General features: G+C 39.6%; 2 protein-coding genes and 2 long non-coding RNA genes across 4 annotated transcripts; 3 read left to right on the top strand and 1 right to left on the bottom strand.

The window, feature by feature from the left end:
- Nucleotides 1-19729, bottom strand: LOC103518149 (spermatogenesis-associated protein 13). Its single transcript, XM_026830022.1, has 18 exons — nucleotides 19714-19729; nucleotides 19027-19195; nucleotides 15135-15229; nucleotides 14330-14503; nucleotides 14063-14241; nucleotides 13458-13643; nucleotides 12717-12896; nucleotides 12344-12374; nucleotides 9937-10185; nucleotides 9023-9165; nucleotides 6370-6540; nucleotides 5238-5392; nucleotides 4313-4329; nucleotides 3719-3873; nucleotides 2905-3045; nucleotides 2426-2639; nucleotides 2074-2322; nucleotides 1-614 (listed from the first exon to the last, which is right to left on the bottom strand). The coding sequence occupies exons 1-18, from the start codon at nucleotides 19727-19729 to the stop codon at nucleotides 454-456; spliced, it is 2685 nt and encodes an 894-aa protein (XP_026685823.1). The 3' UTR covers nucleotides 1-453.
- Nucleotides 7931-8522, top strand: LOC113471122. The gene is made up of 2 exons (XR_003393944.1): nucleotides 7931-8004; nucleotides 8132-8522. It is a non-coding gene; the product is annotated as an uncharacterized LOC113471122 (long non-coding RNA).
- Nucleotides 19730-20561: 832 nt separating the features above from the next.
- LOC103518147 (nose resistant to fluoxetine protein 6-like) lies at nucleotides 20562-22303 on the top strand. The gene is made up of 3 exons (XM_008483201.2): nucleotides 20562-20662; nucleotides 21162-21307; nucleotides 21737-22303. Exons 1-3 carry the CDS (start codon nucleotides 20572-20574, stop codon nucleotides 21974-21976), a joined length of 477 nt encoding a protein of 158 aa, XP_008481423.2. The 5' UTR covers nucleotides 20562-20571; the 3' UTR covers nucleotides 21977-22303.
- A 1220-nt stretch (nucleotides 22304-23523) lies between these two features.
- Nucleotides 23524-24170, top strand: LOC113471123. The gene is made up of 2 exons (XR_003393945.1): nucleotides 23524-23660; nucleotides 23897-24170. It is a non-coding gene; the product is annotated as an uncharacterized LOC113471123 (long non-coding RNA).
- Nucleotides 24171-25632: the final 1462 nt, after the last annotated feature.

The following is a 25632-nucleotide window of genomic DNA, read 5'->3' as shown; positions in this document are numbered from 1 at the left end:
CCTCACTTCCCAAACAGACCACCCTGTATGCTATATCACAGTACATGTTCTATTGTTAATTGCGATCCTAACCTACGAATCTATACCTATAACTAGCCTAGTAATTGATATTTACAATTGATTTATTAAACATGATATTAAGTACATCTCATCATCTACCACCCACTGCGGTATTAGAGTAATAACCAACCAGCCTTGTTGGAACGTAGCGCGCCTGTCTCGTAAACGCTAGATCGCAAGTTCGATTCCGGCTTGGGGCGGGCTTTATCTTGAAAGTATGAGGTTCGTTCGCAGAACAGCTGACTTTCTCCTATCTTGTCCTCTTCGATTTCAAGACGATATAACCTCTGTTGTACAGTTCCCTTTATCAAATCTCTTGGAAAGAACCCCTTTTCGGTATAGGTGACTAATTCAAATCTATACCCAGCCAACAGCCACGACCTTCACTTGATCTCATGAAGGGTGTACTACAGTCTGCATGGTAGCTGCCCGGTTGAAGGTTCGATTCTTCTTGTTGGCGCCGAAATTGAACCAGGTGCCTACCCGGCGTCCTAGGGAGTGAGATCGAGGTGCAAGACCATTGGGCGTGGTAGAGCCAGAGGAGGTGCGTTTACCTGGAAATATGAAATTAAAGGATAAGTTAGGTCAGCTTGGGCTTCGAAAAATAAATAGGTAGATGTTTAAAATCACTGTATAACTAACTGCTAAAAGGTTATTTGTATCAGTGACGGACTTACCCTCCATTCGGCAACAAGCGACAGGGTCCGGGAAAATCCAAGCCGCAAGTGTCACCCATCCGGATACACTATCACAGCCGACTTGTTAAAGGATAAGTTAGGTCAGCTTGGGCTTCGAAAAATAAATAGGTAGATGTTTAAAATCACTGTATAACTAACTGCTAAAAGGTTATCTGTATCAGTGACGGATTTAGCCTCCATTCGGCAACAAGCGACAGGGTCCGGGAAAATCCAAGCCGCAAGTGTCACCCTTCCGGATACACTATCACAGCCGACTTAGGAAGTTGTTTGAGTTAAGCAAAATTTTGTATCAGAGTGGCATTTTACTGATAGTTCAGAGAGATGACTCCCTATTCTGCTACCAGAAAGCTACAAAGCAGATAAGTTAAACTAAACTTCGAAACACCGAACTCATTTCAGTTAACGTTTTCACTTTCTTCATCTCTTTTCCGTGTCCGTGAATCATCAAATGCCATTTATATGATCTGTTCCAATGTTTTCCCACTTGTATGGCAGATTATTATTATTGAATGTTCTCATTTATTTTTAAACGGTATTTTACAAATACATCTATGGGCTAACAAAGCAAACATAGATGTCAGCATGTAGGGGAGATGAAATATCTTCAGGTGCTGATGAATTTTCGGACAATGCGAAATATTATTATTATTATTATTATTATTATTATTCCTTTTTTTCCCACCATTTTATTACCAATCAAATATATAAGACCTTGTTTAGACTGCGAGATTAAAGGGACTTTTCAGTCCTATGCTAGTAGTATAAACAAGGTGTATTCTATTCTCAGAGTGGCATTTTACTGATAGTTCAGAGAGATGACTCCCTATTCTGCTACCAGAAAGCTACAAAGCAGATAAGTTAAACTAAACTTGGAAACACCGAACTCATTTCAGTTAACGTTTTCACTTTCTCCATCTCTTTTCCGTGTCCGTGAATCATCAAATGCCATTTATATGATCTGTTCCAATGTTTTCCCACTTGTATGGCAGATTATTATTATTGAACGTTCTCATTTATTTTTAAATGGTATTTTACAAATACATCTATGGGCTAACGAAGCAAACATAGATGTCAGCATGTAGGGAAAGGGAAGATGAAGTACCTATCTTCAGGTGCTGATGAATTTTCGGACAATGCAAAATATTATTATTATTATTGCTTTTTTCCCACCATTTTATTACCAATCAAATATATAAGACCTTGTTTAGACTGCGAGAGTAAAGGGACTTTTCAGTCCTATGCTGGTAGTATAAACAAGGTGTATTCTATTCATTTGTATCCAGTAGATAACGTTGGGTACAAGTTATTTACTTACTTCTATGTTTGACTACAGGGGGTCGACTACTATGGCATCGGGCTGCGGACATTCGCGCCAATTCCTTGGCGGCCGGTGCAAACTCTAGGCCATCTTCCCTATCTTGCTCTACCAAAGCTCTCTCTTGCTGGAAGGCCGCTAACCATCTGGCCTTATCCTCTAGGGATCGACAGCAGAACAGCAACCACTTGTCTTTATCCGAGCAATGGATTTTGATAGCGTGACGAACTGTGACGCCTAGGTGAGGATCTGAGAAGAGAAACAAGTGTGAGACTTTTGTAACTTTTCTGACTATGGTTATGAAAGAATGACGATAAAGAACACTGTAGATTTCAGTAGGTATATGGCTTACCTTTTCCATCAGGTAGGTTTATAATCTGACTAGTGTCAATGTTGAGTCTGGCCTTATACACATGTGTATTTCGCTTGAGTATGTCTCGCTTGCAGTAGACTAGCTGATGATCAAACAGGAATAGAGTGATCGTGTTGGTCCACATACCAGAGGTAACTCGAATCACCTCCCCCTGGTGGATGAGCTGGGAACTAGTTTCTATCAGGTCCTCGCCCTGTGAAATAAAATCATTGAGTCAGTGAGTTGGTTTAGTAGCTACAGGGTAAAACTCCATTTGTCAATTTTATTGGTTTTGGTAGCAATTAGTTCTATCAACACCTGGTAACGGTAACAGTCAGCTGGCTTTAGTCAGTGAAGTGTACCAGTTATTTCTCTCTCTACCATAACACCTCTGTTGTTACAGTTCTCTCTATCAAATCTCTTGGAACAAAAGGTGCAACAGGCGCGGTCTTATCCTCCGTTACTAGTTTGTGGCTTACCTCCCATCCTTCCACTCTCTGTTGCCACGCTGCCAGTTTCTCCAAACTCTCCATGCGTCTCTTCCTCTCATTAATCAACATGGCAACATCGCGCATTGCTTCCAGAGCCTCCGTGATCTTCACGTAATCTGGATGATCAGTCTGAAATTACAACAGAAAACAGGGGTTAAAAAATGTTGTTGTTGTTGTTGTTTACAAAAATGTCGGGACATTGACCATTAGGCCATTTTCTTACGCGCGTCGCAATATTTTTCTACAATGGAACTGGCTTCCAAGGCTGGGCAGGAATTTGGCTGTGCTTGGTTCATGGGAGAGTTAACGGAACATAAAGGACAGTTAGGAGAGTTTTTGATACCTATTCTATGGAGATGTTGGGATAGACAGTTGGGTAAAAATAATAATAATAACTTGAAGTTGTTTTATGGGTTCGATTCCCGCCCAGGGCGGACATTATCCTAAACAGATGGAGTCGAGTGGATTGGACCACATTTGACATGCCTTCGGGCACACTCCATTTGTCAAGGGTCTAGGCTCACCTTGCCCTTGGGATTAATTTAATTTGAAGAAACCATTTACCGATGGGATAAGGTTCGTTCTCTAAACGAGTGGCTTTTTCCTATCCTGTCCTCCTTCTCTCTTCCATTTCAGGACGATAAGATCTCCGTTGTTACGGTTCCCTCTATGAAGCTAAATAAAAACTTTCGTTGAAGTGTTCGTGACATGCTGACATGTTCTGCCGCAAGACTGACGCGTCCTAGAGTCCCTACAAATACACATTTGTATTACAAGTCTAGATAACTAGATATTTATGTACCTTGGTATACTTGAGTAGTTCAGCTAGCTGTAGTGGATACTTGCATATCCTCTGTACGGGAGTCAGTAGATATCCATCCAGTGGTATTTCTATTAGACCCCGCATGAGTCTGCAAGCCTCGAAGAACTTGCTATAGTTATTGTGTTGGTAGAGTTCTTTTTTTTTTTTTTTTTCTAATACCTATAAACCTGTCAATCACTCTAAAGAATAAAATTGAAGAAGGGTTGATTTTGAACCTTTATTTTTTAAACAATAGATTTAGGTACCAAGAATTGGGATTATTTTTGTAGATAGAACAGAAGGGTATACAAGGGTCATAAATGCGTAATTTATGTATTACCATGTTCAAAAGTTTGAGACCAAAATTGGACCTGGGACACCAAATTTCAAGGATCGACGTGTCTTAATTCAAGGAACTCAAAATTTCAAAGTTCATCAAAATCGGACCAGGCAATCGCGAGTTATAGCGGAACGAACAAACATCTAAACCAAATGCAAAACGGTCAAGTTTGACCTTCACTTCGTTCGGTCATCGAAAATAATAAATACCTACCTACTTTAACCTACTTAATAAGATCAATCTGCAAAACTTACTTTCCGTGTCCGGAAATCTGCAATCTTTCTCAAAGATTTCTCTTCACAAGACTTCTCTGGTAACACATATTATAGCTTACAGGCTAGTGAAAGAAAAGAGGAAAGACCAGTTGGTTGGGTGGAAGACCTCTTTCAGGAGAACCCTGTCACATAAAAGAAGAAGAAAAAATACCCAATTGCTTAGAGCTTAGACCGTGGGTAGCAGAGCGTTGTGAATAAAGTGTCAATTCATGAACCTTGTTTATTTTTTAACGAATACCTACCTAAGTAGTTAATAATAAAAATCTGTGCTTTTTCCGATTTTGGCATATTGGAACACTACTCCATTTCCTGTTATACATGATAATATTTGTTTCAACAGTAATACTACACATAGTATCCCCCCTAAGCAAGAGCGAGAGTGTAGAATAAAATTCTGGTGATAATGAAGAGACCGGAGAACTGTTGGCCAAATCAGTCAAAGCTACACAGTATCTGTGCAAATTTTTCGACTGCTTGAATTACATTGGAAACCCTAACCTCCTGAATGTCCCAGATTAGATTAAAGCAGGGGTCGTCAACCTTTTATGGGTCGCGAACTACTCAGATGACTAGACCCTTAGCGCTAGACCCCGCTAAGAGACCCTTAGCGAGCTACGTTTTAGTCTGGGAACCAAAAGTTTACGACGCGACGTAACGACGTAAATTTTTGGTTCCCATAAGTGTTGCTCTCAACTTGCTGATAAGAACTGTTTGCGAGCTACAAGAAAAGCTCTCGTGAGCTACCGTTAGCTCGCGATCGACGGGTTGGCAATTCCTAGATTATAGGATCTGAATGCCCTCTATTTCGTAGCCCACGACAAACAAAGTGATTAGGTATCATTCAACTATTTGCGATCTCATGTTCGTATGACATTTGTTTCAGTGCTGGACGCATCAAGTAAGCCTGGGGGATCTCAAATACTCAATGGCAATATCCATGCTCTGGGCAGCATCAGTCAATGTGTGAACGTTGGCACTGATGATTCGAATGGCAAGGATAAGAGTATCACAGGGAACTATTGTATAGCTACATTCTACGTGGAGCCAGACCAGCGTATCCTGGCGAATGAAACCTTGAGATATCTGTTCAATCTGGCCTTCTCTTACAATTCCATCAGGAGTACTTACGACAAGGTAAAGCTAACTGTGGGCACCTAGGTATAGACATATTTTATTGTTTACTGTCCATGAAAATTTACAATTAATTGCTTTGGTGTGAGAAAATCTGATAAATCGGTGAAATCAATTAAAGTTGTTTGTTTTGAGCGAAAAAGTCTCAACGCGAAATCTTAGCGCGTGTAGCTAGATACAAATGTATTCACACATATTGCATGATTTTATAAGGAAAATATAGGTATGTATTCGTATACATATACAATAACATGTATGTTTTGTTTACATGAGGTTGTTCATTCTTCCGGTACCTATGTAAAAAGAAGAAAATGTGGCATTGAAGGACAAAGTTTGAGGTAATCCAGAGTTGCTCAACCCCAACTCCCAGAGTCAAGAGTGTAAAACCGTCAAGAACTACATCAGGAGTACTTACGACAAGGTAAAGCTAACTGTGGGCACCTAGGTATAGACATATTTTATTGTTTACTGTCCATGAAAATTTACAAATAATTACATTGGTGTGAGAAAATCTGATAAATCGGTGAAATCAATTAAAGTTGTTTGTTTTGAGCGAAAAAGTCTCAACGCGAAATCTTAGCGCGTGTAGCTAGATACAAATGTATTCACACATATTGCATGATTTTATAAGGAAAATATAGGTATGTATTCGTATACAATAACATGTATGTTTTGTTTACATGAGGTTGTTCATTCTTCCGGTACCTATGTAAAAAGAAGAAAATATGACATTGAAGGACAAAGTTTGAGGTAATCCAGAGTTGCTCAACCCCAACTCCCAGAGTTAAGAGTGTAAAACCGTCAAGAATTACCTTTTACCTATTCGGGAGTAGCCATCATGCTAACCCGCAACCATGTGTTGACTCCGGTTATGCTGTATCCGAAGGAATTCTCTTGCACTAAACCAGTAACATGATCCTCTGCCCTAACAGCATGACGCCGGAATTATGCTGTCTACGAACACCATATCTCGGGGTCTTTGTGTCCCAGCATCCTGCAACTTTCAGGACGTCTTCCATCTCCTGGAATCCAGTTTCCAGGAATACAACGCTTCTGGAATCATCGTCCGGACACGACTCGAAGAGAATTCCTGTCACACCAAACCGGAACTAGTGGAGTTGTACTCTTCCACCAGGATTATGACAGTGTGAGTACTGAGGTCTCTTCCAGAGAACAATTTTCATTTACAAATCACAATACTGCATTACTAGTATTTTGCCTGACGAAATTAGTTCCCAAGGTCAATAGTGGAAAGAGCGTATGCCCAAAGTACATTTTAATTTTCATTTACAAATCACAATACTGCATTACTAGTATTTTGCCTGACGAAATTAGTTCCCAAGGTCAATAGTGGAAAGAGCGTATGTCCAAAGTACATTTTAAAAGTCCTTAAATCACTATAATAAATATTAATAAAAAAAAGTCCTTTAAACGCAATTGATATCTCTGTAGGGAACAAAAGATCAAGTCCCATTTGGATGCAAGAGTTCGAAGTAATGAAGTACCTATAGGTAGGTACTTAGTTATTATTTTATATCTGGAACTAGATCAGACTGTGAAGTTAAACGCAATTGATATCTCTGTAGGGAACAAAAGATCAAGTCCCATTTGGATGCAAGAGTTCGAAGTAATGAAGTACCTATAGGTAGCTACTTAGTTATTATTTTATATCTGGAACTAGATCAGACTGTGAACCTTTGTCAATTTTATTAAAATCCGTTTTGTTGTACTCTGTTCGCAGTGTTGCTTTAGTGTTCTTAACAGGTTTACTAATCATTGGCACAGTGGTTGACTCTTTGTACAAGGACAGAGTCAATGTCATGGTTGCCGGAACAATCGGAGGTAAGAAAAATAATCCTCCAACTTTAGACTCGGAAGAAATAAGATCAATGTCTATCCTGAGGTTCCCCTTATAGGATCATTAATTTACTGATATTACTTTGAAGCTTTAAATATTTTTGTATCAAAATCAGCACGATGAAGACTGAATCAAGTGGGACAGAATTACGAGTACGTAATAACTCTTTCGTCAAATTTGATTTAATCAATTTCGATTTTTAGCCCGTCTTTCCTTTATTATTACGATAGTAATAAAAAAAGGTATAGTGGACGGGCTATTGTATTCGCTTCGGTGTCGTCAGTCTGTCTGCCTGTCTGACCCCATAGAAGGACATATCCAAACCTGGTCGACCTATATATCAAATTAAAGGTCTTTTTACCAGGAACACGAAAGTGGTGGTGCAAATTGTCCAGAAAACCAAAAAGCCAAAAAAAACTGGTTTTGGGGGGATTTTTTTTTCACATTTTCTCACACAAATGAGCTCTGATCTCGAAATTTGTCGCGACGACTTATGAACTCAAAGCGAGAAAGTTTTAGATACCACTTCAGCCGTTAATTTAAGACCGGTTTTAGCGTTACCTATTTTAAGCTACGCCGAGCAAGGCCAATAAATGGACGGGTGACTTAAACATTATATTGGTAGTTAAAAGGAAGAACGGGCTCTAGGGTTGATTTTAAATCATTACATGAAAGTATGTAGGTAGATATATTATGTAGTAATAGGGAGCGCGGAGCGCGACCGTATACAAAACCTCTCAATCACGCAGTGCGAGTAATAATAATACACTGAATATTAAACAAAATAGGTAGGTACTGAAAGTATGTAGGTAGATATATTATGTAGTAATAGGGAGCGCGGAGCGCGACCGTATACAAAACCTCTCAATCACGCAGTGCGAGTATTACATAGGTACTAGTTTTCTCTAACCACGATCGAGTAAACTACGGGCTAAAAAATTCCCGGAGGGACGGACCCAGCTTGTTGAGCTTGTCTGTATTCTGTATGTAGATATAATGGAAAAGGCCCTTTGGTGTCCAGACCAAGCTTTATGTTTAAATTAAGTTTAAACCGAATGCAGTGAGCATTATGAAGGTTGAGTTTAACCTCTCAAATTTGACCACTCAAATTGATTAAACCAAATGGTTCAACTTCCATTTATCAACAAAAGTGTGGCCGATAGCAAACTGATTTTATTCCACATCCATATTCTCTGTTATCATTTTATCTTTTTTTTTTTACAATTTTTCCTCACTCCCCAAACAGACCACCCTGTATGCTATATCACAGTACATGTTCTATTGTTAATTGCGATCCTAACCTACGAATCTATACCTATAACTAGCCTAGTAATTGATATTTACAATTGATTTATTAAACATGATATTAAGTACATCTCATCATCTACCACCCACTGCGGTATTAGAGTAATAACCAACCAGCCTTGTTGGAACGTAGCGCGCCTGTCTCGTAAACGCTAGATCGCAAGTTCGATTCCGGCTTGGGGCGGGCTTTATCTTGAAAGTATGAGGTTCGTTCGCAGAACAGCTGACTTTCTCCTATCTTGTCCTCTTCGATTTCAAGACGATATAACCTCTGTTGTACAGTTCCCTTTATCAAATCTCTTGGAAAGAACCCCTTTTCGGTATAGGTGACTAATTCAAATCTATACCCAGCCAACAGCCACGACCTTCACTTGATCTCATGAAGGGTGTACTACAGTCTGCATGGTAGCTGCCCGGTTGAAGGTTCGATTCTTCTTGTTGGCGCCGAAATTGAACCAGGTGCCTACCCGGCGTCCTAGGGAGTGAGATCGAGGTGCAAGACCATTGGGCGTGGTAGAGCCAGAGGAGGTGCGTTTACCTGGAAATATGAAATTAAAGGATAAGTTAGGTCAGCTTGGGCTTCGAAAAATAAATAGGTAGATGTTTAAAATCACTGTATAACTAACTGCTAAAAGGTTATCTGTATCAGTGACGGATTTAGCCTCCATTCGGCAACAAGCGACAGGGTCCGGGAAAATCCAAGCCGCAAGTGTCACCCTTCCGGATACACTATCACAGCCGACTTAGGAAGTTGTTTGAGTTAAGCAAAATTTTGTATCAGAGTGGCATTTTACTGATAGTTCAGAGAGATGACTCCCTATTCTGCTACCAGAAAGCTACAAAGCAGATAAGTTAAACTAAACTTGGAAACACCGAACTCATTTCAGTTAACGTTTTCACTTTCTCCATCTCTTTTCCGTGTCCGTGAATCATCAAATGCCATTTATATGATCTGTTCCAATGTTTTCCCACTTGTATGGCAGATTATTATTATTGAACGTTCTCATTTATTTTTAAATGGTATTTTACAAATACATCTATGGGCTAACGAAGCAAACATAGATGTCAGCATGTAGGGAAAGGGAAGATGAAGTACCTATCTTCAGGTGCTGATGAATTTTCGGACAATGCAAAATATTATTATTATTATTGCTTTTTTCCCACCATTTTATTACCAATCAAATATATAAGACCTTGTTTAGACTGCGAGAGTAAAGGGACTTTTCAGTCCTATGCTGGTAGTATAAACAAGGTGTATTCTATTCATTTGTATCCAGTAGATAACGTTGGGTACAAGTTATTTACTTACTTCTATGTTTGACTACAGGGGGTCGACTACTATGGCATCGGGCTGCGGACATTCGCGCCAATTCCTTAGCGGCCGGTGCAAACTCTAGGCCATCTTCCCTATCTTGCTCTACCAAAGCTCTCTCTTGCTGGAAGGCCGCCAACCATCTGGCCTTATCCTCTAGGGATCGACAGCAGAACAGCAACCACTTGTCTTTATCCGAGCAATGGATTTTGATAGCGTGACGAACTGTGACGCCTAGGTGAGGATCTGAGAAGAGAAACAAGTGTGAGACTTTTGTAACTTTTCTGACTATGGTTATGAAAGTACGTATGAAAAGCTTATGCCCACCACATACGATCAAGTATGCTTGATAAGCCGCTTGTTGCTTGATGAAAATTCAATCATCCAACCTGCCTGTTAATGTTCGTCACACACGGTCAAGCATACTTGACAAGCCGGCTATCAACGTGTGTGGCAAGCATGATGCATAATAATCCCCCTGAGAGAAACCACTGTCATCCGTTCTCTGTTTCAACATTTTTTCCACCAAATATCGAGAAATATTAGCTTCAATGGATTTTTTCATTATAATTTAAAGAAGTGAAGGAAACCCACCCTGGATATCATCTATCCTTAAAAAAAAGAAAAAAAAAAAAAAAAAAGAAACCACCCCCCAGTATAATCTTTCCTTAAAAAAAAAAAAAAAAAAAAAAAAAAAAAAAAAGAATTGATTCGATTTGAAATTATACCTCGTATTTTATCAACTACGAGTAGTTCAGCTATTTTAATGACGATAAAGAACACTCTAGATTTCAGTAGGTATATTGCTTACCTTTTCCATCCGGTAGGTTTATAATCTGACTAGTGTCTGCAAAATAAAATACACTCACTACTTATTCTATGAATAACTAGTCGAATTCCGTCGCTTCGCTGCGGAATTCCGCTAGTTCATCCTGAGGCATGGTCGAACTTGTAGAAAATAATAAAAAATACGGTCGTAATAATAAATTTGTGGGGGTTTTGTAATACTGTATTACTTTAACTTTAAAAATTCTTTAATAATAATAATAGACTCTTGAGTGGAAGGCAACCACTAGGCGAGGTTAACGCCTTAGGCGTTCTCTACCACCTAACCCTTAGAGCTCCATTATTATGTGGTCAAATTCTCAAATAAATGAGGATAAAATTCCATACCTCGGCTGGGATCGAACCCACGCCCTCCTGATTACCAGGCGAGCGTCTTGACCACTACGCCACCGAGGCAGATGATAATAAATAATATTAGGACTATGTATTCGTATTAGGTATTTTTTGACTGACCATAAGTAAAGGTTATTAAGTAGGTATATAGTATTTCTGAGAGGCGAGGGAGAATAGAGAGGAAGAGAGACCTTACCGAAATGCATTTAACCTTTTCATCTCAGTACCAAAGAAAGAATAAGGGCCAGAATGTCAATTTGTGTTTAAAATTAGTTCCTGTTAAACCGTAGTTCAACTTAATCCAATCAGTTTAACGTGTATTTAGTGGCCTCGGCCATAAGGAAGACAAAGTAAGAAATAAAAGGGAAGGAGAGAATATCAGAAGAAAGTGATGTAAAGGGAAGACACAAATTAACAATATATCGTGGAGTCTATTAAACTGCATAAAGGTAAATACCTACTCACATCAGGCAGAGATTGCCTTAGGCAATAATCACGCCCTATTGTAATTTTGTAATTATTTATTACAATAAAGAGTTATTATTATAATGCTAGTTTGAAAATATATACGAGAATAATGTTTAGTTACTTAACGATTTTTTCCTTTTTTTTTTAATGGATAACAAAGCTATGAGACCATTTTTCAGATGACTTGTGAATAATTAATTATTTATCGAGTAAGTACAAGTTAGGTACATACTAAACTATAAAATAATGATATCGACTTGACCTAATCATAATAATACTATTCGAAGATAGAAAAGTAACGGAACAAAATAATAATCGTTAATAAAGACAAATCTCAACAAATCAAAACACAAAACATACATACAGGGTGTCCCGTAAAGGTAGGCAAAGGTGATACAATGAACCACACTGTATATTTTCCCTGATACCTCCAAATGGTATTCATATTAAATCAGCGAGATAGGATAGGATGGGAGTTTATGTTCCAGAGTACATACGGAACCCGGATTTCTGAAATGCAAAATAGGATATAACGTCAGAACAGGATATACGACTTAACAGGATATTTGACTGGAGAGCCCTTTCCTTTTACATTGGAAGTAGGTTGTAACTATTGTGGTCAAATTCTCAAACAATGTTGAGGATAAAGTTCCCTTTTCACCTACCACCGCTCCGCTGGGATTGAACCCACGCCCTCCTGGTTACAAATAAAAGTAGAAGTTAAAAAAAAAAAAATCCAACAAATCAATTCTTTGACACCCCTCAGAGTACATACGGAACCCGGATTTCTGAAATGCAAAATAGGATATAACGTCAGAACAGGATATACGACTTAACAGGATATTTGACTGAAAACCCCTTTTACATTGGAAGTAAATTCTCAAACAATGTTGAGGATAAAGTTCCCTTCTTACCTACCACCGCTCCGCTGGGATTGAACCCACGCCCTCCTGGTTACAAATAAAAGTAGAAGTTAAAAAAAAAAAAAATTCAACAAATCAATTCTTTGACACCCCTGAATAACTTTCCAAACCGGCTGATGGCTCTGTTTTTCTTAAAGCGACGGTATTTCCAAAGACCTCGTGTAAAAATATAAAGAAAAAGTTTTTACAAAATCCAAGCCAACTTACATGTTTGAGGAACGTTTCACCGATGCAGCTCTTATAGGGCGCATCCCAGTCTAGTTTGGTCTCCAGATCCTCCAGGAATGAAGACTGGAATGCCAGGATGTCCTCTAGATTCCCGAAGATGGTTTGGATTTGCTCCGGAGAGAACATGTCATTTCTCCGTCGACACTCGGCCAGGTAACCCTGAGGAGAAATAAACAACTGGTCAATAAGGGAAGGCATTGGACAGTTTAAGATCAATATAAGCCAGCCTAGTTGGCTTGGAATGTAGCGCGTCTGCCTTGTAAGCGCTCGGTCGCGGGTGTGAAGCCCGGCTGGGGCGAACTTCATCCTAAACTGATAAGATTCTTTCGCAGAACGGCTTGCTTTTTAGCCCGTCCTTGCTTTATTATTACGATAGTAATAAAGCCAGCCTAGTTGGCTTGGAATTTAGCGCGTCTGCCTTGTAAGCGCTCGGTGGCTCGGTCGCGGGTGCGAAGCCCGGCTGGGGCGAACTTCATCCTAAACTGATAAGATTCTTTCGCAGAACGGCTTACTTTTTTGCCCGTCCTTCCTTTATTGTTACGATAGTAATAAAAAAGGTATAGTGGACGGGCTATTGTATTAGACCATAAGACTTCCGTTGTTACAGTTTCCTCTAACAAACCTCTAAAATAAAATAAATGTTTACCTTAACTACCATTTCCTTAGCCTTTTGGACATTGTCGTCTGAAATTAAGTCAAACTCGAGAGGCCTATGCTTACCTCAGACACATCATGCAACACTTTGACAAAGTCTCGCTCCGTGTTGATGAGTTCTCTCACTACTCTAGATCTGACCTGATCATTAGATAGGAGAGATATAGAGGTTCTTCGCCTCAGAGTTTTGCTACCACCGGATGCCAATGCCGCTAGACAATCCTCTACTGTGTCCTCTTGACTGACCCGCAGCTGAAAGAGGAGAAAAATATGCTGTTGCTTATTGTTTTCAAAAGTCACGAACTTGGCCATTAGGTCCCAATACGAAAAAAAAAGAAAAATATTGACCTTTATTATTTGCAAAGTAAAAACATTTTGATATTTGAGCAATAGCCACCAAAGGCCGAATAAATATCCCAGGAGAGGCCACAGGTATGCCTGGATTTTTTCCCCCTTGATAGGGACTTGTTTGTCATTATTCAAATTTAAAGCTCAAGTTGTGCCTTGGAATCCCTTTTGCTTCCTTCAAGAAACATTTTCTTTTCTTTTACATCCATGCCCATTCTGGAAAGAAAAAGTTAGGTCTGGAATTTTCCGTCCCGGGCAGGATTCAAAGCCAGCACCTAAAGGTTGAGAGTCAGTAACCACTCAGCCACGATACCGGTACTTACCCTGACGAAAGCGGACGGGAACCAGCCCGACGCTTCCCCTCTAGTCCCCCACCACCAGTCTCTATCCAATGTATCCAACACTTCTATCACATCTCCAGCTCGGAACCCTAACTCCTCTGCCTCCATAGCTACGTGATCCCATACTGCCTCTGCCAACACCACAAAGTCTTCATCCATACCTGTGGAATAGCATGAGAATGAAATAAGAACAACTTTGTAAAGTGGGTATCAAGTGAAAATATGAAGTGTGGGTAGAAATGAACGTACCATGTCCACATCGCTTCCTATCACCCAGGGAGGTGACTGAGGATTCACTATCAGATAGAAGTTCATCATCAGAACAACATAGGGAGTTGGTACCATCACCTGGCCGGGTGCCTGGTGGTCCGCCACTAGTTTTAGTATTGTCTTCATCACTGAGTGTATTGCTGGTGCGTGAACCTGAGGGAGAGAACAATAAGATGAGAGAGGGTTCAATGAGAGGTACCTGATCCCTATTTTAGAAAAATTCACAAGCGGGCCGAGTGCTTTTGAAAAATTCACTCCTTTGTGAAATCATAAGCAGAGCTTCAATGAGAAGTACCTGATCATAAGAAGCAGACCAAGGTACCCTATTTTAGAAAAATTCACTCCTTTGTGAAATCATAAGCAGAGCTTCAATGAGAAGTACCTGATCATAAGAAGCAGACCAAGGTAAGCCGAATTTTTCTTGTCGGTGAAAAACTAGCCAACGGTGATGACACGTTGAATGCACCAGTTCCCAACGGATCACTGAAGTTAAGCAACGTGCAACATTTAGTATCCGGATGGGTGACTAGCTGAGCAATCGCGAGCTGCTTGTTTTTCCTGGCCCCACTCAGGCTCGGTGAGGTTAATGGGAGAAGGCGAATTTAGAGTGTCACCGAATAGAGGTAAAACCCCTGTCATCTTAGCAGTAATACAATGTAGTTAAACCTCTACTCTCTCTCTTTAATGATAGTAAATTTGAATTGTAAGCACTACGCCATTCTAATGTGATCTATCAGGGGAGGGTAAAACTGTCTTTCAAAAGTGGGGAATATGGTAGACTTACCAATGGGTTTCCTCCTGAGCAGAGGTGATAGTTCATTAATTCCTAGAGGTTGACTAACAGAGCGGCGCAATGCATGGTGAGGTCTAATTCGTTTCCTGGAATTCATAAATTACAAATTTCATCAGTAAATGGTTTCTTTAATTTAAATTGATCCCAAGGGCAAGGTACACCTAGACCCTTGACAAATGGACTGTGCCTGAACGCATGTGATGTGTTCCAATCCACTCAATACCGAAACTTACCAATAAGAAGGTTAAAGTGAGGAAATTTTAGATAAAAACACCTTGTTCCTAATGGGATGGGACTGAAAAGTCCTTCGCCACAACGGCAGGGATTGAACCCACACCCTACTGAATACCAGGCGAGCATATTAACCACTACCAGGCGAGCATATTAACCACTACTCAAACACCTTGTTCCTAATGGGATGGGACTGAAAAGTCCTTCGCCACAACGGCAGGGATTGAACCCACACCCTACTGAATACCAGGCGAGTATATTAACCACTACTCCACAGAGCTAGGCCCAAGGTCCTATTGTCCTTGAACTTGTTGATTTATTACTTTCTAAGCTACCCTAACAACATTTTTGGTTGCGTTGCTCAGTTGGCGATACTTTGTGATATTCAGCAAGTTGTCCTATGCCATCTATTTGACCTCGGTGATGACTATGGTGGTCTTCATGACTTCAGTAGACAACAATTTTCCCTTCCACTCTAAACTCTCAATGGTAAGAGCTCAAGATACAGTCATATCTAAGAAAGAAAGAAGTCATTACCTTCATATTTATTACCCCAAAAATTTAACAATGGGGGGAAAATTGAAGCTAGGTAAGAACCTAAGTCTGTGATGTAGCATTTCCATTCCGCTGTATGTCCCTGATAAACCAACAATTTTGTTAAAAATCGTTATTGAAGAACTCTTAGTATTTTCGAAATTTTTTTCGCCACTTTAGAACATCAATCCAAGTTGGTACCTCAAAAATAATATTAAAGTTAGTTACAAAGATCTACCCACAACCATCAATATAAATTTTCTCAAGAACCTCTAAAGTCAAATATAGAAACATCTTTTATTGCGAACACCAACGTAAAAGATCGCAAATTATGCTCCCATTGAAAGAAAAAAAAACTTGAGTTTTTTATATCCAAAAAGAAAACAAAAGCAGTAAAAAACTTGGAACATATTTTCACAAGTTGCGCCAAAGAACTTTTTTATCAAAGTTGAAGGCACAAGTCACATGATTTAACTTGACAGTTCTGACTTGAACATGGCAAGAATAGAAATATTGTTAAGAAGTTGAAAGTTGAAATTTACAGGGTACTTATTGCTTGACAGTTCTGACTTGAACATGGCAAGAATAGAAATATTGTTAAGAAGTTGAAAGTTGAAATTTACAGGGTACTTATTGAACAAATGAACAAACGAAGTGAGTTATGAGTTTTTACTCAAGATTTTGCATCAAATTTGTGTGTTTGTCCCGCGATAACTGCCAGTAGGGTTGGTGAAATTCTGATGAAATTTGCCACAAGAAACTTTAGCAGTTATGCAGTGGCGTTATTCCTCTATCATTCCCCTTTTTTGCCCTCTTTTTTTTTTTTTTTTTTTAGCTCCAAGGAAGGAAAAGGAGCTTGACGGTTTATCTATTGAATAAAATGCAGCTCTAACCTCTTTCCTTTTTTCCCTCAATGAAACTGTTGCATTAAAACCCACAAACTCTTTGAGATGTCACAGTTTGGGGAGATGCTATGGTTTATGATAATTCTGCATAGACAGGAAAAAAATAAAATTTATATGCATTACCCTTTTCCATAATATGGACAGACTGAATAACTAGTGGTTTGGTGAACAATAGCATTGTGACATACAGGAAATATACTAGTGAACAGTAGAACTCACATACAGAAAGAACTACTGCGGGAACTCCTAAAGGTGCGATAAGGGCAAAAATCGGATAAGTCATTCAGGAGTTATGGCTCTTATGGTGGGACAAACAGACAAAAATGAGAAATGGTTCAAAAATAGACTAAATAATGATGATGATGATTATTATTATTTGTGGAAATGTTAATTTTTTTTTGTAGAGAGGTTACAAAATTTTGTTTGCATCACAGCGTAACCTAAAATAAACACAAAATAGATATATACAATATATAAAAATAATAATCGTGTTTTGGCACTAAAAACTGACCATCGAAATTTTGACCCGATTACATTACTTTCCTTCCTATAGGATAAGGAAAGTAAAAAACAGGCAAAAATGAGAAATGGTTCACAAATAGACTAAATAATGATGATGATTATTATTATTATTTGTGGAAATGTTAATTTTTTTTGTAGAGAAGTTACAAAATTTTGTTTGCATCACAGCGTAACCTAAAATAAACACAAAATAGATATATACCATATATAAAAATAATAATAAAAAAATATTTTTCAGGACAGACATGAAATGATGAAAGACAGGAAAGAGAAGATAGGAAAAATGACAGAACAGAGTGAGAGGGACGAAACATTGAAAGGAAATTGAATAAACATATTTATTCGAATGATGGAAAAAACTCTAATAATGACAATAATTTACAACGAAATGCTGACATTGGAAACATTAATGGGAGAAAAAGTTCACCGATGAAACTTTGTTTACTGTCCGGAATGACTTTTGTATAGGGAGGACGAAAAGTTCCGCGATAGTTCTGAATGACATTTGTATAGGAAGTATGAAAAGTTCTGCAATGTTCCTAAATGACATCTTTTCTGAAAACCTAGGTACGGAAAAAAGAAAAAGTTCATTTATATAACTTTCTGGTTTATAGACTTTACAGGTGCTTAATAGCACTGGCTCAGGTGCCGAAACATTGAAAGGAAATTGAATAAACATATTTATTCGAATGATGGAAAAAACTCTAATAATGACAATAATTTACAACGAAATGCTGTCATTGGAAACATTAATGGGAGAAAAAGTTCACCGATGTAACTTTCTTGTTTACTGTCCGGAATGACTTTGTATAGGGAGGACGAAAAGTTCTGCGATAGTTCGGAATGACATTTGTATAGGAAGTATGAAAAGTTCTGCAATGTTCCTAAATGACATCTTTTCTGAAAACCTAGGTGCGGAAAAAAGAAAAAGTTCATTGATATAACTTTCTGGTTTATAGACTTTACAGGTGCTTAATAGCACTGGCTCAGGTGCTCAAACGCTTCCCCTCTAGTCCCCCACCACCAGTCTCTATCCAATGTATCCAACACTTCTATCACATCTCCAGCTCGGAACCCTAACTCCTCGGCCTCCATAGCTACGTGATCCCATACTGCCTCTGCTAACACCACAAAGTCCTCATCCATACCTGTGGAATAGCATGAGAATGAAATAAGAACAACTTTGTAAAGTGGGTATCAAGTGATAATATGAAGTGTGGGTCTAAAATACAGTCGACCAAAGTCGACATCGACTATAATCCATATAAAGCAGATCAGATCAAAGATTTGGCAATTAAAAAGAAGTTCATTCAATGTATAGTTTGCACCAGTGCCCAGGGTGCAGAGAACACTGCATTTGCCTTACTTAAGTTACACACGATCGTTCTTCTTCACATTCCCTAGCCTAGTTGGTAGCGCGTCTGCCTTGTAAGCGCTAGGTCGCGGGCTCGATTCCCGCCCGGGGCGGATTTTATCTTGAACGGATAATGTTCGTTCTCGGAAGGCTGGCTTTCTCCTATCCTGTCTTCCTTCTCTCTTCGATTTCGGGATGATAAGACGTTCTTTACCATTTCAAAAAATAAATAAATAAAATAATAATAATAAAAACGGCCATTGAAAACTTAATCCAGATTATTTGTCGTACGGATAAAAAAAAAGGTGCTCAATAGCACTGGCTTTAATTTATCTGCGAGAACAGGTGTTTGATAGGACTTACCTTTAATTTATCTATGAGAACTTGACTAATGACATCTGAGGTAGGACGAGATGGCTTGCCTTCGGATCCAGAACTAACAATACCACGTCGTCTTACCTGGAAAGCAAAAACATCCGAATTATGAAATGGTTCCAATTTCTTCCCTCCTTTTATTTCTGAAAGTCAGCCTAGTTAGCTTGGTAGCGCGGGTTCGATTCCCGCCCGGGGCGGATTTTATCTTGAACGAATAATGTTCAGAGAACGGGCTCTAGTCTTGATTTTAAATCATTACATAAAAGTAAAATAAAAATTAAAACAATAATAATAAACTGAATATTAAACAAATTACGTAGGTACATAGGTACTGATTTTCTTTAACCACGATCGAATAAACTACGGGCTAAAAATTCCCGGAGGGACGGACCCAGCTTGTTTATTAATATCTTAGTCCTGTAAGTCTCTGTTTGCCTGTGCTCAGGTGTTGTAAGCCCTGTAAGGAAACAGATAGGTAAATGAAATAATAAATCTCTTATCTGTAATTAAAATCAATTGATTTAAGCGCTTTTCCATTGGCAGTTTCAGAAACTGATCGGCTGGTTCTTATTCTACGGCTGTGTCTACTACTCAACGTTTCGCCTAAGTCATGCTTCACTAGAGGGTTATGAATATAATGTCATGGAGCAGACTGAATACTCCATGGTCAGGCCATTGCTGTGGAGTTCTGCTCTGGGCTATGTCATCTATATGTGTCACACGGGACAAGCAGGTAAGTTGGAACGAGATTTGACACGGGAAAAGCGGGTAAGTTGGGACAGGAGACAGAGGACAAGGAGGTAAGTTTGGATGGAATGTAACACGGGACTAACGGGTAAGTTGGGACAGGAGATACTGGACAAGGAGATAAGTTGGGATGGAATGTAACACGGGACAAACGGGTAAGTTGGGGCAGGAGATACGGGACAAGGATGTGGAGTTCTGCTCTGGGCTATGTCATCTATATGTGTCACACGGGACAAGCGGGTAAGTTGGGATGGAATTAGACACGTGACAAGGGTGTAAGTTAGGACGGGGGAGTTCTGCCCTGGGCCCTGGGGTATCTCATCTATATGTGTCACACGAGACAAGCGGGTAAGTTGGAACGAGATTTGACACGGGAAAAGCGGGTAAGTTGGGACAGGAGACAGAGGACAAGGAGATAAGTTGGGATGGAATGTAACACGGGACAAACGGGTAAGTTGGGACAGGAGACAGAGGACAAGGAGGTAAGTTGGGATGGAATGTAACATGGGACAAACGGGTAAGTTGGGACAGGAGACAGAGGACAAGGAAGTAAGTTGGGATGGAATGTAACACGGGACTAAGGGGTAAGTTGGGACAGGAGACAGAGGACAAGGAGATAAGTTGGGATGGAATGTAACACGGGACAAACGGGTAAGTTGGGGCAGGAGATACAAGACAAGGATGAGATAGGTAAGTTGGGATGGTATTGGACACGGGACAAGCGGGTAAGTTGGAAAGGGACACAGGGGACAATAATGTCATGGAGCAGACTGAATACTCCATGGTCAGGCCATTGCTGTGGAGTTCTGCTCTGGGCTATGTCATCTATATGTGTCACACAGGACAAGCGGGTAAGTTGGAATGGAATTAGACACGTGACAAGGGAGTCAGTTAGGACGGGGGAGTTCTGTCCTGGGCCCTGGGGTATCTCATCTATATGTGTCACACGAGACAAGCGGGTAAGTTGGAACGAGATTTGACACGGGAAAAGCGGGTAAGTTGGGACAGGAGACAGAGGACAAGGAGGTAAGTTGGGATGGAATGTAACACGGGACATACGGGTAAGTTGGGACAGGAGATACGGGACAAGGAGATAAGTTGGGATGGAATGTAACACGGGACATACGGGTAAGTTGGGGCAGGAGATACGGGACAAGGATGAGATAGGTAAGTTGGGATGGTATTGGACACGGGACAAGCGGATAAGTTGGAAAGGGACACAGGGGACTAGACAGTAAGTCGGGACTGGATGGGACCGTTCGTCAATATTTTCTGCTCGTGGAGTAAACAGTTTTGTCCGCCGAACCAACTATTTCCTCTGATCTGCATTTTCTTTTGTTTCCCATCTAGCCACCTTGAACCGGTTGCTCAGTTGGCGATACTTTGTGATATTCAGCAAGTTGTCCTATGCCATCTATTTGACCTCGGTGATGACTATGGTGGTCTTCATGGCCTCAGTAGACAACAATTTTCCCTTCCGCTCTAAACTCTCAATGGTAAGAGCTCAAGATACAGTCATATCTAAGAAAGAAACAAGTCATTACCTTCATATTTATTACGCCAAAAATTTAACAATGGGGGAAAAATTGAAGCTAGGTAAGAAGTAGGTACTTACTAGGTACTAGGAGCCGGCAGAAATGTGTCCGTCTCCGTATTGTAGGGGAGATAACCTTGGTACTCTTGGTAGGATATGTCTGAGTTTATGAATTTAGCTTTGCACATTGCATACTTTGAATAATTACCAGGCGGTCATACAATTTGAATGCCTTGTATTTCCGCTTCAGGGATAAGGTCAGTTGTCAGTAGGGTTTTAAAAACAAGGTTCCTTCCTTTTCCCCTAGCTTTTAGGTGATAGGTTCCATAAAACAGGAAGGATAAGGGAAAATAGAGATTCTAATTAACCTTAATTTCATTTCATTTTTCAGCTGATTGATCTCAACGAGATGGGTGTTATCTTCGCTTCTTCTGTATTCTTTACCCTCATCTTCGTCATGCCATTGAGAGACATCGCTCCACTTATCATGGGTGAGAAACCACCCGGAAGTACGAAGAAGGAAGAAACGATAAGGAGAACGGATGAAGATGAAGGAAGAAGCGAAAAGGACGAAACATCGAAAGAAGAATGCGAGAAGATGGGTTTTGATTATTTGCAGAAAATCAAATGATTCTGTGGTGAAGATTTTTCTCATTTTATCAAGCGCTACAGTCTTCTCTATCGACTTACTTTATCATGAAGCCCAAAAGAAGTGTTGGGTAGTAGAACAGCCGCGGGAGACACCCTTCTCTGCAGATTGTGGACTCTACAGCTCCAGCTATAACTAACGTGTTCAAATCCAGCCACTCAATATTTAATCGAGTATGGTTTAGTCTAGGGCTAAATATATATTGTACCTGTTTAGCGTTTAATACCCGAAATATTCGGATAAGACCCGGGTACCCAGGTTACTTAGATTGCAGTGTCTCATCCTAGATCCTAGCAGTATTAAATTATAAATGAGGTATATTCTATTCTAACATTTCAACTTTGAGATTTCGTAAATATTTTGCATGTAAAGTTTCTAATAAATCCAATCAGATACGAAATATCTTTGAGAGTGGTGCCTCTACTCTCAAAGATATTATTATCTCGAGAAATGAACCAAGAGAACCTGTAGGTAATCTTACAAAGGTGTCAATTAGGCGCGAAGGAAATTACTCCTTAATAACAGACTTCCCATTAGGCAAGACTTGTGCTTCCTATTAGAAAAGAAAATGTCACGTCCTGTCATGGCTAAACGGAGAAAAACAAAACAATATTGCTGTATTCAAATTTCCGGGGGGAAAGAGAAGAAAGGAAGATAACAGCTTACAAAGGTGTCAATTAGGCGCGAAGGAAATTACTCCTTAATAACAGACTTCCCATTAGGCAAGACTTGTGCTTCCTATTAGAAAACAAAATGTCACGTTCCGTCACGGCTAAACGGAGGAAAACAAAACAATATTGCTGTATTCAAATTTCCGGGGGGAAAAGAGAAGAAACGAAGATAACAATGGATATTTCGCGCCCTCCTATTAGCGAGAAAATGAGAAAAATAATAGAAGAAACAGGCGAAGAACGAAGGAAAAATGGGGAGGCGGTAGATGAAAAAAACGTAGTAGAGTAGGAGGAAGAAGAAGGAAAAATATCAGGAAGAAGTAGAAATACTTCATTAAAATAGTATAAGTTCTACTCAATAAATAAATACATGGGATGAAATGGCTTCTCGTAACACCCTGTAGATACAGATACACCTAAATGTATGGGTATTAAAATACTGAAAACTCGGAAAGCAAGAAACGACATCGCATAAAACAAACATGAAAAATACCTACCCTTTAAAAAGTCGAAAATGAAAAGTATTATACCTACCTACCTTACCCCCGAAAGTGTAATACTTAGCCCAAAAATATTTCGGTCGTTATACAACGAAACTTTTATCTTGTACCCTGACATTTTCGTGTGTCACAAAGAAACTTTAAGCTGTCACAGATTGAATTAATTGGAGCTTTCTGTGAACTTTCATTTACATTGATGACAGGCATGCTCTCTGGTAGAAAGTTTGACGCTCCAAAGTTCTGTGTATAGAAGAAGGAAAAATATCAGGAAGAAGTAGAAATAGAGGGGAGGGGGAATAGTAAAAGAGAAAAAAGAGGAAGAAGAATAAGAAGAATCGAGGATCGAAAAAAGGAGAAGTAGAGAAGAAGACTTACGAAAAGAAGAAGAGAAGAGGAGAGAATAAAGAGGAGAATTAGGTGAGAATAGAGAGGTAGAGGACGAAAAGAAACAAAAAGAGAAACAGGTGGAGAATCAAATAGCGATACAGGGGAAAGGTGGACAAAGGAGAACTACGTGATAAATAAAGAAAAATGAGATTCAACCAAAAAGAAGAAGAGGAAGAGGGAAAAGAGGAGACCTGGGAACTGGTTATTGAGAGAAGAAGACTTACGAAAAGAAGAAGAGAAGAGGAGAGAATAAAGAGGAGAATTAGGTGAGAATAGAGAGGTAGAGCACGAAAAGAAACAAAAAGAGAAACAGGTGGAGAATCAAATAGCGATACAGGAGAAAGACAGAGGAAAGGTGGACAAAGGAGAACTACGTGATAAATAAAGAAAAATGAGATTCAACCAAAAAGAAGAAGAGGAAGAAGAGGGGAGACAAAGAAGGGACGAAAATAGAACGAATGGAAAATGTAAATTTCATAGTGAGCTTCAGAAAAGTCGAAGGTGACGAATACAGAAAGAAAGAAAGAGAGGAAGAGGACAAAGACGAAGTTAATAAAGAGCACGAGGAAACGGTCTATTAAGAAAGGAGTATTGGAAACGAAAGAAAGAAATGAGAGAAAAAAAAGGAATTCCGTTCAGATAATGGAGTCTCCTAGTAGGGGGCCAGGAAACCCCTGCCCCCCTAGAGTCGTGCAAGTTAGAAGCCCCATTGTTCACACCACGGGATAGAATAGGCGAGGGGGTGCTCAGGGGGACATCTTAGGACCCCTTCCTCTGTAATCAATCCTGCTAGGTTTCTTCAATTCTATTTCGTTTTTCCATTTCCAGTGCTATTTAATATCCATTCATATTGAGCACAAGTCTTTCCATAGGTTTTATTCCTTTCCATACCGTCACTAGTCTTTTCAGGTAACGTTTTTGTTGGTAGTTGTTCTATTCTATCCCATCTAAGTATTCCGGACAATCCATGTAGGTCATTGTACCGTCTTAAATGGGTAGATTCTGAACTGTTGATGCTGGTCTGATAGTGATTCTTGTACTAATCAGGTTTTTGGGGTATCCGTAAGATCCCTTTGTACAGTTGATTGAAATACTAGGATGAGCTTTTGTCACAAAACTGTCGCCAGAGTATCCTCAATCTTGTTTCTTGAAGGAAAATCCTCCCCATGCTCATCTCTGAAATGAAAAAAAAGGTCGTATTGATTGTGACTGATGCTTGTATCGTTCAACTTTATTCACAGTGCAAGTTTAGTCACAAAAAAACCTGAACATTCTTTAAATCCCAGAGCATTATTTACAGCGTATGGAAACAAACACAAAAACACAAAGCAAATTCTCACAGTTCCTTCCTTTGTTTCTGGAAGAGAAAAGGAAACAAACACAAAAACACAAAGCAAATTCTCACAGTTCCCTCCTTTGTTTCTGGAAGAGAAAAGGAGAAAAAGAAAGGGGGGAGAGAGAGAAAGGGAGGGAGAAAAACAGAAAAGGAAAGAAAGAGGAGTGGCCGGACATTTACCAGCATAGGAGGGAGAGAGTGAGCTCCAAAAGCGAATACAATAGTCCGTCCCTTATACCTTTTTATTACTATTGTAATAATAAAGGAAGGACGGACTAAAAAGGAAGGGGGAGAGAGAGAGAAAGGGAGGGAGAAAAACAGAAAAGGAAAGAAAAAGGAGTGGCCGGACATTTACCAGCATAGGAGGGAGAGAGAAACAAACACAAAAACACAAAGCAAATTCTCACAGTTCCCTCCTTTGTTTCTGGAAGAGAAAAGGAGAAAAAGAAAGGGGGGAGAGAGAAAGGGAGGGAAAAAAACAGAAAAGGAAAGAAAGAGGAGTGGACGGACATTTACCAGCATAGGAGGGAGAGAGAGGTCCAAAACCTATTGTTGGTAACATTAGTGACGAGGTTCAGGACCATTTTAAACACTCCCTCCTTAATTTCTTCCTTCCACAATTAGTCCTCTTTTTCCATTATCCTCATTCACCTTTTCTTTATAGTTCCCTTCCAACCACTTTTCCCTTGACCTCTATTTCCACCCCTTTCAATGTCCCTCCGTCTCTCCCTCTCTCTATTGTAT

This window comes from Diaphorina citri, unplaced genomic scaffold (genome assembly GCF_000475195.1).
Source record: "Diaphorina citri unplaced genomic scaffold, Diaci psyllid genome assembly version 1.1 scaffold2090, whole genome shotgun sequence".
NCBI classification, from domain to species: domain Eukaryota; kingdom Metazoa; phylum Arthropoda; class Insecta; order Hemiptera; family Psyllidae; genus Diaphorina; species Diaphorina citri.
The sequence above is the reverse complement of the archived record's forward strand: the minus strand, read 5'-3'. Positions and strand labels throughout refer to the sequence as shown.